This window comes from Tubulanus polymorphus, chromosome 8 (genome assembly GCF_964204645.1).
Source record: "Tubulanus polymorphus chromosome 8, tnTubPoly1.2, whole genome shotgun sequence".
In the NCBI taxonomy this organism is placed as follows: Eukaryota; Metazoa; Nemertea; class Palaeonemertea; order Tubulaniformes; family Tubulanidae; genus Tubulanus; species Tubulanus polymorphus.
In genome coordinates, this window is record NC_134032.1 from 9,551,468 (window position 1) to 9,567,946 (window position 16,479).

Genomic DNA, 16,479 nt, shown 5'->3' on the forward strand with positions numbered 1-16,479 from the left:
CTCAGTGGGCCTGTAATGAAAATAATTCAGTCTCGATTCAACACCAGGACCACTCTTGGAATCAGTTCCAATAGTCAAGTTCGAACCAGGGACACCGACTCCAAAATTGACAGTAGGGTGAAGTTCTTGTTTCATCTCGTAGATGGCGCATGTGGGTATAAATGCAAACGCACGAATTCACAGAACTATACATCATAAAATCAGTCAGTTCTGGGGAATTCTGATAGATGGCTATAGTGTATCTTCCGTAGATTATCTAGATTCCATTTAATTATCAGAATTATTAACTCGGAGAATTGATGAACTCATTTGGAATACGCCTTGAAGCTGAGTTACATCGAGCAGAACTGTTATCACTCAGGACCAATCAGACAATGGATTCGAACATGGGACTCTCCATATCAGAATCGATTCAATAACAGCTATCTTTCAGAAAAAGTACCAATATAGCAGGTTCAAACCTGGTACACCCCTGTTTACATTATTCATTATCAAAATAAGTTGGTTCCATTCGAACACCGGTTGCTCATAACTATCCTTTAATCATATTATCATGTAGTTCTCTTTACATCTAGTAGATGGCGCATGTGTAGCAATGCGCACGCAAACGATTCATAGAACTAGATCGCAAAAACTCTCAGTTCTGGGAAATTCTAATAGATGGCGATGAGTATCAATCGTTAAACTATGTTATAAATATCATGAGTAGCGTTTTTTTTTTTTAAATCAATCACAAATTTAATCGATAAATATCGAAGCCCGGAAAACGAGTTAAATCGAGTAGAACTTGGGAAAGCACTTCTTATCCTCTGCTCAGCATCAGACCACTCTGAATATCAGAATCCTTACATCGAGTTTGAAACTGGGACATCCTCATTTATCCCCTCTATTCGTTAACAGGACCAGATCGAAAATATAACAATCAACAATTCTTAATTATCAAGATTTCACTTTTATTTCAGGGGTAGATTATGAACACAGTTGAAAAGTTATCAAACACACATAATTTGTTATTAAGTACAGAGAGACTTCGGGCCATGACTTTTTTTTACTGAACTCTCCTCTCCGTATCTGCTTGGAATCGGTTCAATTTGAGATTCGAATAATGTCATTAGAATTCTAACTAATTCCCGCTTAATTCCCAGTTAATGATTTAATAGTCATAAGACCGTTTTTGGACTAAAAGCATTTCGTAGTTAAGGGCCTCATTCCATTTATGATTTAAGTAAAGATTTAAGTGAAGAACAAACTAAATTTGTTATTTTGGTCATATGAACAGTATATCCAGGCAAGCCCCAAAGTTAAACCATATTTCGAGACTTCAGTCATTGGGTCCGGTAGCTCGTTCTACAATGGTTCTTATTTCAAGGTAAAATCCCAAGGATTATTTTCACCACCCCTGAAGTTTGAAACAAAGAATATTACGAAAATAAATAATAGCCTAGCACATATAGGGAAAAAACTGATTGATGTTGATAGGGTAGAAATCTCTCTTCCAATGCCAGACTAATTCGAGTAATCTGTTTGTTAATCATGCCATTCCATTCCCATGGTCAAGGTCATGAAACTGTAGACATCAGTGAGTTCTTCGATCTGAAAAAAATAACAGAGACTATTCTGAATGATTTAAACTCAAGCCTAAATCCTTGCACTTCCACTAGTCCAAATTTCTGAAAGACTAAATCTTAAACCTAAAATGTATACATAGTTTAGTCGTAAATTCTAAATGACTAAACCTAAGCCCGAATAGTGACACTAAACATTAGTCTCTCATTCCAAATGACTTAACTTATGCCTAAATCACCACACTAAATGACTAAATCAAAGCTTTAATTGTGGCACTTCCATTACTTTAAAGATCATTCTTATTCAAATTGTGACTTGTGGTAGTGCAGTGATTTAAGCATAAGTTAAGACATTTGGAATGAGAGACAAGTCACGAATTCATTCTAAATGACTATATCAAAGCTTTAATCGTGGCACCTCCGTTACTTCAAAGATTCTTAATCACTTTTTAGTTCAAAATCCTACATTTGAGCCGAAATCATATCCAATTCATCCGAATAATGTCTACAAATGTTTTACTCCCAGGGCAAAACTCATAAAAGCCTGCTTAGCTAGGTTGGTAATTGTCTTCTAATGCACTAGTAGCTAAGGTTTGGTAAACTTTCATGAATTCGGCACCTGGGACAGTCTGCTTTTAAGAAATCAATCATACCAATTTTGCCGTTGGTTTTCCAAATCCGTGCCCTGATTTGGTGTCGACTCGAATCATCAGCGGGTTTGTCTGCAAAGTAAAGAAAACCCTTCAGAAATATTTCAAAATCAAGTATGGCAAAACCAAGGACCCACAGTTCCATGGAAGTGGATTAACGTTTGACAATGGAACCGTAATGTCGTTTATTTATTTCCTATATCTAGTAGATGACATACGTGCAATTAAGGCTACACATTAAGAATTGTTTAATCAGTTATTTCTAGAAAAGACTAATAGATGGCAGAAATCTGTATCTATTGTTAATATCATTATCATTTTCTTCATCGAGATGATTAATTACAAGCTTTTAATTGGAAAATCTATCTATAAGGGATGACTAAGGCTTAGACTGTGGAACTTTATCGCTACCCACAAGCGCACTGGTGGATCCTCAATTGCGACAGTAGCGTCATTTGGCAGTTCCGAATTAAGCGAACGACTGACTTCACACAAGCGCTCCTTTGTAGAACAATTGCCCCAGTAGCAAACAGGGACCCCAATACGTAATACCGGTACTTCAATAGTTACATATTAACACCCTTCCATAACGGGGTATTATCTGTTTACCTGTTTCTCCACGCCGGACATCACGTGGTGCAACTGCGCCATGTATTTCAGGGAATGTAGGGGAACGACGCGGTCGTCGTGGTCAGCCGTCAACAACAATACGGCTGGATACTGATTGTCACCCGCGGGTACTGCGATATTGTGAATCGGGGAATATCTAGAAAAAGATGGAAACATTTTTTCAAATGCACGACAACATCTCATAGCTGATCCTTCTTATTCAGTGTTGCATTTGCATGCTGATTGGCTGGCTTTGTGACCAACTCATTCCTTACAATACTGGAAACCAGGAATGATGTTCTATAATGGCGATTCACTCACTGTACTATTGAGTGTATAAAGTCTACAAGTTTACAGCGTTCCTTACTTGATGAGGGTTTCGAATTCTTCTGGTTTTTCCGAACAGCCGTACTCCGTGGTCCACGCGTGACCAATTGTAAACTTGTGGAATCTCAACATATCCATGACTCTGAAAAGTTAAACAGCAGGGTTCATAGTGATAACGTATAAGCCTACAGTCAAATTAAGCACTTTAAGCTTAACGTACATCGACAAAGCGACTGGAGACAACTAGTTGCTAGTGAGCGAGTACCCTGCGCACATCGAAAATCTAATGAAAGCCAGCAACTGCGAGGCCCTTGCCGGTCGTTAGGTCCATAGCGCATAATCGACAGCAACTGAGATGTGTTATCAAGCAAATATTCTTGAGGGCATCTACAGCAACAGGACAAATTGCTTTGTTTTAGTCAGTTGAGGCATGTGTTGTTGATTATGGAGCGTGCACCTCGTGCACCTCGGCGGATATGCCTGCGACTTGAGTGCAACCAGTTGCTCGAAAGTAGAACATGAGCCACTGGCTGGAACTGGAGATAGATGGACGCTAACCAGTCGTAAGCTAGCGTACATCGACAAATTGGAGCAACTGATTGTATCCAGCCAGTTCCTCTCATGCGCCGGAAACTGCCCGGCAACTAGTTGTCTCCAATCGCAGTTTCGATGTACACTAGGCTTTAAGCACACTTTCATAATTCAATTAAGCATTGTTGGATGCAACTAACCCAAACCCAGCAATATGAAAATGCTCAGCAATCCTACTTTCGAGCGATCCCACTCACTGAAGTTAAGAACTTTGAAAGGCCCTTTTAGACGAATCTCACAATTCAGCGCTTTTAAACCCTTAATGAACTATGACCCCTTTAAACAAAAACTAATTAGCAGTAGCTAGTCCAGGCGATTATTGAACCAAGTGCGCAAAAAAGTTAATTAACCCACCCTTTGAGTGTTTTATAGGTCCCAGGATTCCTTTGTTACCATGGCAATGATGGCTAAATTTACCCAAGCCATACTTGAGAAATCCAGTTTTTCTACATTTCAGGCATTCGTAACGTTGCTTAATTTTTACACGAAATAGCGTTTATGAGTGTTTTTCCTGAAAATTCTGATTAATTTTAATGTACCGTTGCCATGGTAAGCACAGGGAGGTTGATTTTTTTGGTATTCAGTGTTTTCAATAAGAATTCGACAGGGCCCTTTGAAAAACAGGTCCCTTCGTCAGGAGGGTCCCATAATTTGCTGCAGGCAAAGAATATTAGGCCAAAGGCCTGCATCCCATACAGGTGTGCCAGTCAGTCAGCAAACCGGTTGAAGCCAGTCTATGGGGGGGGGGGCGTTCCCTCATCCCTAGAAGCTTTTGCGGTTTTCTTGTGAATCCCGAGACGCATTATAGGGTATTTCACTCACAGTTTAAGTCCAGGGGAGACTTGGGCAAACCTTTTGTTGAAGAATAGAAAATAAACAATGAATTTCTTATGATATTTCTTGCCATTTATACATAGAATAACATCTCAATTTCTAATCCTTCAAAATCTGAATCATTGAGGGAAAAACAGTATTGATGCATAATTATCACATAAGCAATTGGTTATGTTTTAGTGATTGTAATATAACAAATGCAGCTAATTAACTTATTGATCCACTATGTGTCACCGGAACCGAGCACTAATCACAAAGTAAATCATTTTGATTGCTACAATTATTTGTAAGTAAATTCATTTCAATATTCGACACTACTTCATTAGCCGTTGATAATTCGCAAAGTGTAGACCACATCTATAGACACATGAGCTGACAGGTGAGGTCACATGAATGACGAAGTAGAGAAAACCCTAGCTCGGACGCTATAGCAGAGATCAAAGGTGACGTTTTCATTTCATGTCCCTTCGTTTTAGAGCCTATGGTTGAAAAATTTGAAAAAGAGCAAATAGATCCGATGAAAGAAATAAAGATAACTCATTCGTGAACATGTGACAGTTATTCGAAAACGGTGCGTAGTTTCTCTTGCTGTATTGGTACATTTTCCCGAATTCGCAGACTTCGTGGACACTACGCGAACTAGTGCCGCTCACTCCGGATATAAATAACGATTGAAATCCTGTTGGCCGCCAAGTAATTTTGCAACCGGGTGATTTCCCCGAACGACTATGATGAAATCCTTCTTTACCCCATTCGAAGATGTAATCTTTGTACTTAATCAAGCTATGATACGGCGAGTATTGCCTAACTCGTGGTACAGAAGATATCGCCACGCTATCGGCAGTCCTTGATCGTAACACGCAATGTAAACTTTGGAATCATATTTCAAATTGCGTGCGGAGTTCGGCGACAGCAACATGCGATGACACTAACAGTACGAGAATCACCATTTTAAGTACCAATTTCAATACCATTTTCAAAATTGTTTAAATTTCTATTTGAAATCACTGGCTATTAGTCATAAAGTAAACAGCACTGCCTGAATGTACGTCTTATATGGGAACCATTAGCTTATCAAGTATTCGCTCTTTAAGTTGAGAAGATAAAACTGAAAATAGATTACCGTCACAAGACTTCACCCGATAAACAAGAGTGTTTCTTAGAATTTTCGCGATAAACAACTGCTAGCATTTCACTGAAGAGTTTTTTTTTCGTCAATGTACAATCATGGTCAATGAAGATGGATTGTACACTATTTATCTTGGTGCACAAAGGGAGAGACGTAAATCTCGAGAACAAGCATCTGAACGAACATTTCGGGACTGGGTAGATTTCAAAGTGTATACACAACTCTAGTAGTGAGATTCAGACCGGCCCTCAGGCCTTGGGAGAGGGTTTGGCTAAGCTGTTTGAAAGTACGCAAGAGTGTGTAGTCTTAAGGAAGTTGTTCGATGAAAAAACCCGTTCACTTCATATGAGCCTAGAAACCCCATACTCCTACGACTATAAGGGGAACATTTAAATTTTTGAAGAATAATAGCAGGGGGGAGTTCTGAGGGTTCTGGAGGAATATCGTCGAGCTGTGTCTGTGCCCCTTGGAGATGCCCCTAAATCCATGGATTTGATGTAAAAGTGTCCTCGCTTGGAATGATTTGGCGTAGTAAATACCCCCGAAAACCACAAGTTTGCTGTTAAGCCCTTTTTTGCCATGATTTGACATAGAAATTGCCAGCCCTCCCTCATAATAGTGAGTGCCCTTATACAATTCTGAACCTCCTCGAGATAGAGCCCTGGATCCACACCTGAATAGGGACCAGTTTCCTAAATGTGGGGTCAAAATAGGGCTTTCATCTACTCACCCGACATGTGCTATTCCGCACCCGTACAGTTCCGGTCTCTGATTGAGGCACGCACCGACTAACAGCCCGCCGTTCGATCCACCCTCTATTGCTAACCTGTGAAAAAAAACAACATTTCAACCATATGAGAAAATATATAACACCAAGGGTTTATTGTACTTTAAGGGTCAGGTTTTCCAATACGGCACAATATGGTAGACTATTCAGGGTCCCTACTACAGATCAGTCATTACAATGCTGAATATAAGGAGTTTTCGAGGATGACACTTACTTTTTAGGCTGCGTGTATTTATGATCGATCAGATATTGAGCCGCCGCGTGAAAATCATCGAATACGTTCTGCTTGTTCGCGATCATACCCGCCTTATGCCAGTCCTCGCCATATTCGCTGAAATGTCGATTTAAAGAATAATTGCAACTTTTTCAACTGCGTCTCCCAAACTCTCCACTTAGGGCACTAATCGGGACTTCTCTAAGAATACGCTTACCCTCCGCCGCGAATGTTCGCGATGCAGGCGATTCCGCCGAGGTGTTGCACGAACGTGATTCGCGACACGGAAAAGTACGGCGATATCGGAATCGTGAAACCTCCGTATCCGTACAGAACAGTCGGATGAGAGCCGTCTAGCGCGATTCCCTGTAATAAGGTAGAAAAGTTAATTTATCTTTGAAAAATATTTTTTTCGTCTCAAAATTGCTGTCAGTTATTTCATGCCCCTACCCTGTTTAATCTACCCGGCCTAAATATTTTTTCACCCGACGAACCTTTCTGTGGATGATGAACATCGGTATCTTCGTTCCGTCCTTGCTCGGATAGAAAACCTGCTTAACTTCGAACAACGACGTGTCCAACCCGGATACCTTAATCTCACGGAAAACCTGAATTAGAAAATGAGTCTCCCTATGACGTTATAAATTCGAAACTAAAATAGGCAGCTGCCTCGATGACATCACTTGCAGCACGCCTAGGGACAATTCCAGAAAATGGGGCTGTCTAAATAACATCACCCTATCACATCATCAAATTAATCTTATAGACACATCCTGAAATGACAGCTGCCACTATCAATCCCCCTACGATATCATCAAATTACCCGATAGACACTTGCAGAAAGATGGCTGCCTCAATCAATCCTCCTAAAATATCATCAAATTACCCTGCTAGACACTTTCAGAGAAAAGATGTTTGCATCTTTACAACCCTTCCAGAAAAGATAGGTTCTTCCATAAATCCCCCTCTCCTGTTTTCATCCAATCTACGATAAATGGATTGAAATACGTCTTAGATATCAACTACCGTGGGTTTAAGTTCCGGCTGTGTGAGGTCACAGTTAAAGATGATTCCGGGTGTGAGGAATGATTTGAACTGATAGAACAACTGAGTGTCCTTGCGTCTGCCCGAGTATCCCATGATACTGCCGATATCCAACGGAAATTCCATCTGGCGTGTACCGCTTTCTAAACTGTACAAATACAACACATTCTGAAAATGGAGAAAATATCACTCAATATTCATTAAAAGCCCTATGACATCATCAATTTACCGCGTAAACCCTTTCAATTCAGAAAACATGACTGCCTCCATCAATCCACCTATGACATAGTTAGATTACATGAAACACTTCCAGAAGAGATCGCTAACTTCATAAATCTCCCCATGACATCATCAAATCATCCCTATGACATCATCAAATTACCGCTAGACATTTCTTGAGAAGAGGCTCCCTTCATAAATACCCCTATGACACTGTCGATTTACCACATAAACCCTTTGAGGAGACATGGCTGCTTCCATCAATCATCTTACGACATCGTCAAATCAACCCAATATACCGGTTGATTCTATAAACCCCCTATGGCATCATCAAATAAAACACTCAATGGGTTTCGAAAAACAAACCTTGACGTCGTGCAGGTAACACAAAACTAGTTTGTTCTCGTTGACGCAAGCAGCCCATTCTAATACATCCTTCTCGTGTTGATCCACCAGGGTGATCCACTGTTCCTACAGAAAACAAAATCATCGATGTAGAAAGAAGTACACTAATATGTGAATAGACTGATGTTATCTTAACCCTCAACTCAACTGAGCAACTGGTCATATTTTACGTCTCTTCTTTTTAATGAACTAAATTAGATGGGCTTAGCCTGGCATTATCTTTAAGCCTCTACCTTCTAGATGATTGAAAATGAGCATAATCTGAAGAGTCGACTCTGGGACTCAACTAAGATAAGCAAAAAGACTGGTCTTATCTTCAGTCTTTGCTTTCTAAGGTGACAAAAAGAGGCTTTGACTGGTGTCTCAAAATACGGATTGAGCAAAAATTAGCTTAGCCTGGTCTTATCTTTAGGCTCAACTTTTATCTTGACTCAGGAACCTTAATTTACAGCTCAGAGTGCGTACCATATCGTGATTGCTGAAGTCGATGTTGATGAGTTTATAGCGTGGAGCGTTGTGGTTTGTTTTGAAAGTGAAAACGGTTCCGTTGTTCGTAACGTAGTCGTATTCGGCGTCGAAATTATCGACGATCTTCACCAGCGGTAGAATACCTGAAATACAAACGCACATTTAATACTGTGTAGGTACGTATTATTTAATTAGCGATAGAGGGAGAAGGCAATTGGGAGGAGCAGGTGAAAGAGAGGGAAAGTCAAGAAGGACAGAAAGAGGTAGAGAGAGTAGATAGGAGGGACAAGGGATTTTTGAACCAGTAACCTAGTTACAATACAAAAAGAACTTTTTTCTATAAGCACCTAGGATACTGGGGCCAAAAAACTTTTGTGTCAGGTCCCTGTGTTGAGAGGGGCTGGTGAAAGAGAGGGATGGACAGGAAGGGCAGGGAGAGACATAGGAGGGGAGGTAGGAGGAAATAGAGAAGGCAGTTGAGGAGCTGGTTAGAGGGAGACACAGGAAGGTCAGGAAGAGAAGTAGAGAGAAGAAATGGAGGAGAGAAAGGAGAGGGGAGGATCTACGATATCGTGAAATTCTATACAATCAAATTCAATCAGATACTGACCTTCGATTCCGTTCGGTAAAGCTTCAAGGTCGGTGTAGTAGAGTCTGTTAACGGGGTCGCAACCTTTACGTATCAGAATCAGTAAATACCTGCCGCAATCGCTGACCTCGGCACCTCTGAGTGAGTGATGGTTGGAGGGGAGAGAAAATAGAGTTAGAACTAACGTTTTCACATTCATTGCTGCCAGGTTTCTTACTTGCTACGATGAGTTATCTCGTAGTTGAAGATAGAGCTATTACATAGTCAGCCAGTGTTCAAAATTGACCAATGAACATTGAGAATGAAGCAGAGTTCGTTCATATGGCCAGCCAATCAGGAACTGTGTTTCATTTGCCAGAGAGCAAACATCAAAAGTGATTAACAAGGATCAGCTATGAGATAACTCATAGTGGCAATGATGGTGGAACTAAAATATGAGATAACTTGTAGTGGTAATGGTGGTGGAACTGGAACTACGAGGTAACTCATAGTGGCAATGATGGTGGAACTGGAACTATGAGATAACTCGTAGTGGCAATGATGGTGGAACTAAAATATGAGATAACTTGTAGTGGTAATGGTGGTGGAACTGGAACTACGAGTTAACTTGTAGTCGACATTGTTATAACCATCAAGTCAGCCATTTTTACGGAACGATCATTACTCACATCATCCATTTCGGATGGTCGGGGAATTCAGCGCACAGTACGTCGTCCGTCTGCTCGGTTCCGAGGCGATGGTAGTACAGCTTCTGATTCAAATTACTGGCCGTATCCCGACCGTGAGCCTCGCCGTGTTCCTCCGGGTAACTCTACAACGAACAACAATTTAACCCTTTTATTGCTAATCCCTAACCTAATGGACTATTTTAAAATAGATGATACGCCTCCATAAATCCCCCTTTCCTTGTTTGTTGTTTTTTGGTGTTACGTCACTTGGATCTCGGTTTCCCAAGACTATAACCCTATTGGATTATACATTTAACCTCACGACGGGACGGCCTATGAAGTGTTGCCCGCACACTGTTAACAGCCAGTAGGACTCGAACCCACTTTGTCACTCAGCACTGATAGTGGATGCAATAGCATCTCGCCTTATCTCACTGAGCTACTACGGCTGCTATGATATTATCCAATTCAGAAACCCTTCCAAAAAGATGGCTGCCTTCATAAACCCTCCTAATCATCCAGTCTATAGACCCTATGACAATATCCAAGACTCGTTCAACAAGGATGGCGGCCTCCAAAGATCCGGTTCCATAAAAATAATCAATCCTTTAATCCAGCAATCACATTGTCTAATCAACCCTAAAGCTTTACATAAACCTTGGCTGCTTTTATTAACTCCCTATGACACATCATCAAATTACTGCATAGAGACCCTCTTTCTATCATAGACTACCGCAAGTAACCCTCCATCAGATACTACTTCCTTGATGGCAAAATGTTGATTACTTACATTATAGAAGATGCCTTTATGATCGTGCGTCCAGGCGAGACTGGTGAATTTCACCCTCGTTATAACATCCGCTAAATCTTCGCCGGTCGAAACACTTCGGAACTGTGGAGAAAACAACCATCAAATACATACTGTAATTACATAATACAGTCTGACGATGCGGATGCAAGAATATTTCCAGTCTTATTTCAAAGCATTTTTCCAAATCATATAAAAGAATTATATCGTCTTTGCCAAGTAATTTTGTTGTCTTTTTCCACATATTTCCATGACTTTTTCAAATTAGACCTTTTCTAAAAGCAGTTTTTTTTCAAGCATTTCCAGATATTTTTCAAAACACTTTCAAGATGTTTTCTGAGTATTTTGAAAGGTCTTTTTCCATTATGAGAAACTAAAGGTTTCTTTTAAGTATCGTGAAAAATTTTTAGGAAAGTTTCATGGAAAATTCTCAAATAATTTTTTACAAACCTTCACGGAGACCCAATCTGAACCCTTTTCGCTGAAACAATACGCGAATATTTCGCCATCCTCCGAGAATTCGCACGTTCTCAAAGCCGTCGTTCCGTCGTCGGATAACAAGTTCGGGTCGAGGAAAACTCGCGGCTCCCCGTCCAACGAGTCCTGTACGTACAAAACGCTAGAAACAGAGACATTTTTTCAAAAACTTCATTCTCGCTAAAATCAAAGAAAACTTTTCATTCATTTCCGAATTTTGTTCTTACCTCTGATTTTGAAGGCCCGAGTTGTGGTAGTAGAAATAATGCGAACCCCTCTTGAACGGACAGCCGTACTTTGGGAAATCCCATTTCTCCGTAATTCTGCGGAAATGATTTCAAGCATTTAATGGAAAATGGCTGAATCCATAAATCCCCCTATGATATCATTGAATTTCCCCATTACTGACACACATCCATGGAAGATGGCTGCCTTCAATCGTAAAATACCCTACGACTATTAATCTTCAGTTTACCCCCATCAAATGGCTCGACATATCCCCCTACAACATCATTACATCAGATTTAACCCTTTCAGTGCATCTACACCGCAGTGCGGTGTATGAATCGGTGATGGATTTTGCTAGTACACCGCACTGCGGTGTATTGATGCAATTAGTAATTAATTATCATCTCTCTTGAAAAATGGCAGCACCTGTCAAACATAGTGAAATACTAGTAACTAACGATTCATCGCGCCGCGGTGTAGATGCACTATAGTGGTATTCCCGTTAATGAACACACTAGAGTGGAATTTCTCAAAATATTCAAATTATCTCCAGCACTATAAGGTATCAATTAGTCAGCACTGAAAGGGTTAAGCAACCGTTCAACTCACTTGTTCTGAATTTTATCGCGAATTTCGCACGATTTCAAGAACGGCATTGAGATGTCATTTTGAGCGTCGACAAACTTCTTCGTTTCATCGGCGTCCGGATCTTCCAACCATCGGTACGGGTCACTGATCTGTGAAAAGAGGAGAAATTCCCGATTGCTGGGCCGTCGGAACGGGGGCGGCAGGGGCGGCCACAGCCGTCCAACTTTATTGCTGAGCTAAAAATATTTTTTCAAATGTTCTCTCCTCTCGTAATGAATATCATGATTTTCATAACCAGATTCACTCAGAATCAATCTCAGAGCTTGAGAAAATAAAAAAGAAATTGGGGGGGGTCAGATCATCAATACAAACAATAGCCGCCCCACTGAAATTTCCCTTCCGACGGCCCTGGATTGCCACGATGACATTACTGCGGTAAACTCTCAAACGCTGACCGAATGGAAAAAGAATTATTTATTTTCGCTAGGGTTTGAACGAAGGTCCGAGTAGATTTTAAGGGTAAGGGAAAATTTCAGGGTTAGGGTTAGCTTGAGGGCTTAAGTAACTTCTAGTGTCATGGACATGTTCTAGAAGGTTACTCAAGCATCAGGAGCTGGATTAAAAAAACCTTGATGCATCAGTATCAATGACCTATTCACTTTGTCTCATATTATGATATTTAACTTGATATTCCTCGCTCAGAATTTCGCCGATTCTTTTCGTTCCTGCTTTCTCTCAAGCTGTTTTGTCAGCCTTTTTTGTGTGATTTCTGCATGGGGAGCAGTTTTGTTCGTCACAACAGGCAGCAGCCACATCTTTCATCTGTACATCTATCCAACCCTTTTAAATTATCTGCAACCCCTACCAGAGTGGATGTCAATATGCTGATAACTGCTTTGAAATATATCAGGAAATGGATATTAGGAGGACCCCATATATCATATAACAATAAAATCATTTTATTGGGTTTAGGGTTAGGGTTTCGATAGGGTTAGTGTCAAGAGTATGAGAGGAGGGTCAAGAGGGTTCCGTTTCACAACTAGGGTTAGGGTAAGGTGAGGCTATATGTAGTTAAAACATTCGGGTGGTTTTCAGCAAGCTCGGTGGTCTAGTGGGGAGACGCTGCGCTTGTAATTTACTGGCCCAGGTTTGAGTCTCGCTCTACTTTCTCTCTGTTCTCCATACTACCTTCGCGCACCTCTCTGCGCATGCGCGGAGTAAATCAGCCAATTAGAGACAATATCCGGCAAAATATCATTCAGAAGTCGGAGACCGGATCTGGCTAAATAACTACACAGCCTAAATTTAAATTTAAATTTCATTTTCGGTTTTGAGATTTTTGGAAAGGTTTTACCTTTTTGCCGTGGTAGTCTTCGACCACAGTCTCATCTCTACGGGCGCTCGGGTAAACTATTTTCATTCTGGAAACAGCGTTTCGGTTCGAAGGTGGATAGGGGGAGGAATTCCACTTGTCAAAGCGAAAAATCGGAAATATTGCTCCAAGCCGGTGAATCGGATCGCGAAGCAAATTTGTTACGCACCGGCGGTAATAATTTCTGAATAATCCCGGGAATACTCTGGATTCGAACCCCATAAGAATCTATCTACGAATTCTGCGCTCAGCCTGGAGCCTTGCTGCACAATGTATTGAGCCTAAACTTAATTTAGTTCAATTATGAGCTATATTTCCGTAAACTCCTCATAAAATATCCCAGTGCGGTATTAACGAACTATAAAGAAGTTGTTTTGTACAGCGGTATCAATTTTATGATAAATATTCGGGATTCGAATCCCAATGCAACCCAGCCCAGAGTGCCCGGTAACGTTGATTGGCTAAAAAACCCTAGGTAATCTGAATATTCAATCCGTAGAAATCCTCACCACCGAAGACCATGACGTCTATGAAATAGAAAACCCCTATTGCGCAATCATCTGAGGACACGTTATAGTGCAATGCTTTAACAGTGACAGTCTCTTGTGCAACACGGTAAAATTATATGAAGACTCGAACATGATTTCACACAACTTAAATCTAGAGCACCATGAAGAAGCTCTGACTAAAGGAATTTTATCAAAATCTAAATAGGTAAGGACATAAACATTTACAGTTAGGTGAGCGATAATTTATGCTATAAAGATTAGGAATTGATTACGACCTGAAGATATAAGGTATCAACATTTATCAAAACGAGATATATTTCTTATCAAAATACGAAAAAGTAGTTTTCTACAAGTGTTCTACGCAACGAGGTAAGCGCTCGCTTTTACACATTTCAAACACTCACAACATTTTTAATATAACGATAATCCGACAATAAGACAAGTCCGAAAATGTTTCCTTGACATTCGACATTCGACGTGTCTAGTCTGAGTATTCCTAACATTTTCGGATCTCTTTTTTCCGTCATTATTGTGGGATTCTCGTTATATCTTCGTCACAACACTGATATAGTGTCTTTTCAATGGTGGAGAAATTGTTTTGTTTTGCTGGTTTTATTATACATTGGCGCGCCGGTAAATTTGATCTGAAAAGAAAATTGGGGGTTATCCATAATTTGGTTTCGAGCTTCCTAGTCAGCTATGAACATGCTCAAGTACTTCGTGTATATACTATGAGACATGTACAATGACTGGCAGGGTTATCACGTGGTATATACTCTTTGGGTTTAAAAGTGGGAGCTTAGTCGTTGAGGGCATTCAGGGGGTAGCTAAAGTAACATATTGATTTTAATATAATTTCTAGAAAAAATGAAATTATCGAAAATTGTCGTGAGTTAAGTTTAGATCTAGTCGTGTATGGAACTCAATGTCGTCGATGGTCTGATTTTGAGGACCGGTTTAGACGGATCGCGTTAGAAATAGCATGCGCAACATGTAAACTTGATCTATATAATTAATGAAATTCTAATTACAGGTCTCCTCATTAAGACATCCCTCATATACTCACTATGAGAGGCCAGCAACCTGTTGATTTCGATACGGAACCGAAGCGGTTTTTAACGAGCGCTGGAGTCACAGCCGATGAGCACTACGCCGTACAAACTAAGCAGCCGATGCGGTACATGGCTGCGATAAAATTATTAGAAGAATACGGTATCGAGATGCCGCAAAGTAAGAGTCTGCAATTTTCTAGCCTTTCTTGTCCTAAGAAAAATGTCGACTTGGAAATCCATAGGTGCAAAGAATTTTGAAAGGGGGCTCGTTTTCGAACGAACAGTTCTATTGTTTACGAGTCTTATATCCTCATCATGTGTCTTAATATCGCCAGACTTGATTAATTCAAAGCTATACATAGGTCCGGCCTTGACCACCCGTTTTAATTCAACCCTGGGTGGTATACCTCAAATGACCACAAACAAAGCCAATAACCCATAGTATAGTAGTTTATTTGTCACCAACAAGATGTACAAATAACAAAATAGGTTACAGATAATGAGGTGACAGGAGCCTGAGCAGAGCCAGAAAGGCTGTTTATCCAAAAGGAAGTTCAGACACGTTTACATAAACATGAACTAATTAAAGAAAAAAACAAATGAAAAGGGTGAAGATGAATTTATATCATGCAGAAGTCTCTCTGCTGGATGAAAATATATATCTCTTTTGAACCTACTTATTACGCGGGTGCTCATAGTTGGAGCAGATTTAATGAGTACAGGTTGGTTTTGCCAAATTGAAGGAACTTTACAGAGGAATGACTTATTGAAGATGCTAGTTTCGTGGGTCTGGATTCTGCGGTGGTTTCGAGCTCTGGTATATGGGCCAGAGTATTATTTGGTCTTAAAAAGTCTAGAAGTTAGAGTTAAGACTGGTCTTTAAAAACTAGCCTCAGTAGTCAAAGAACAGTTTGAAAACGTTGAAATCGTCGACGCTTTTGACATGTTGGCACGAGAGGCAACGACTTTGCTAAAAGACTGTCTGCACTCAAGACGAACATCTCCTGGCTACGGGCTTCCTATAAGTGTATGTTCTCCCTCTTCTCGATAGGTTCCCGGGTCCGAGCATTAGCTATGTCGATAGCGAGGGCTGATAACGACATGACGAACGCCCTGTTGACGGATAGGGAGAAATTTGGCCCGGTCGAGGTGTATCGGGCAATGCAGGTGCTCGACTCCGGTCGACAGGTGCGCGTCGAACAGAGGAAATTAGAGCGGCTGCAAGCGTTGCAGGCCACTTCCGGTAAAGTCAAAGCGAGGACGCTCGGTAAGATCAAGTCGAAAATCGACAATTTAAACCAGCATAAACCAAAGGTAAGATCTTTAAGCGGACAAATGGATGCATA

The 16,479-nt window shown here is 40.6% G+C and overlaps 2 protein-coding genes across 2 annotated transcripts in view; one reads left to right on the forward strand and one right to left on the reverse strand.

The window, feature by feature from the left end:
- Positions 1-945: 945 nt before the first annotated feature.
- LOC141909625 (prolyl endopeptidase-like) lies at positions 946-13,727 on the reverse strand. Its single transcript, XM_074800139.1, has 18 exons — positions 13,555-13,727; positions 12,222-12,349; positions 11,612-11,707; positions 11,358-11,526; positions 10,890-10,991; positions 10,100-10,242; positions 9,453-9,568; positions 8,840-8,985; positions 8,336-8,440; positions 7,733-7,918; positions 7,201-7,314; positions 6,924-7,072; positions 6,707-6,823; positions 6,436-6,531; positions 3,192-3,293; positions 2,825-2,981; positions 2,219-2,287; positions 946-1,593 (listed from the first exon to the last, which is right to left on the reverse strand). The coding sequence occupies exons 1-18, from the start codon at positions 13,618-13,620 to the stop codon at positions 1,528-1,530; spliced, it is 2,127 nt and encodes a 708-aa protein (XP_074656240.1). The 5' UTR covers positions 13,621-13,727; the 3' UTR covers positions 946-1,527.
- Positions 13,728-14,412: 685 nt separating this feature from the next.
- The window catches only part of LOC141910252 (uncharacterized), a 29,269-nt gene continuing 27,202 nt past the window's right edge, over positions 14,413-16,479 (forward strand). The window contains exons 1-3 of the mRNA XM_074800983.1: positions 14,413-14,450; positions 15,115-15,311; positions 16,185-16,447. Of these exons, the coding sequence (XP_074657084.1) occupies positions 15,149-15,311; positions 16,185-16,447 (426 nt within the window). The 5' untranslated portion in view covers positions 14,413-14,450; positions 15,115-15,148. The remainder of the gene's footprint in view (positions 14,451-15,114; positions 15,312-16,184; positions 16,448-16,479) is intronic.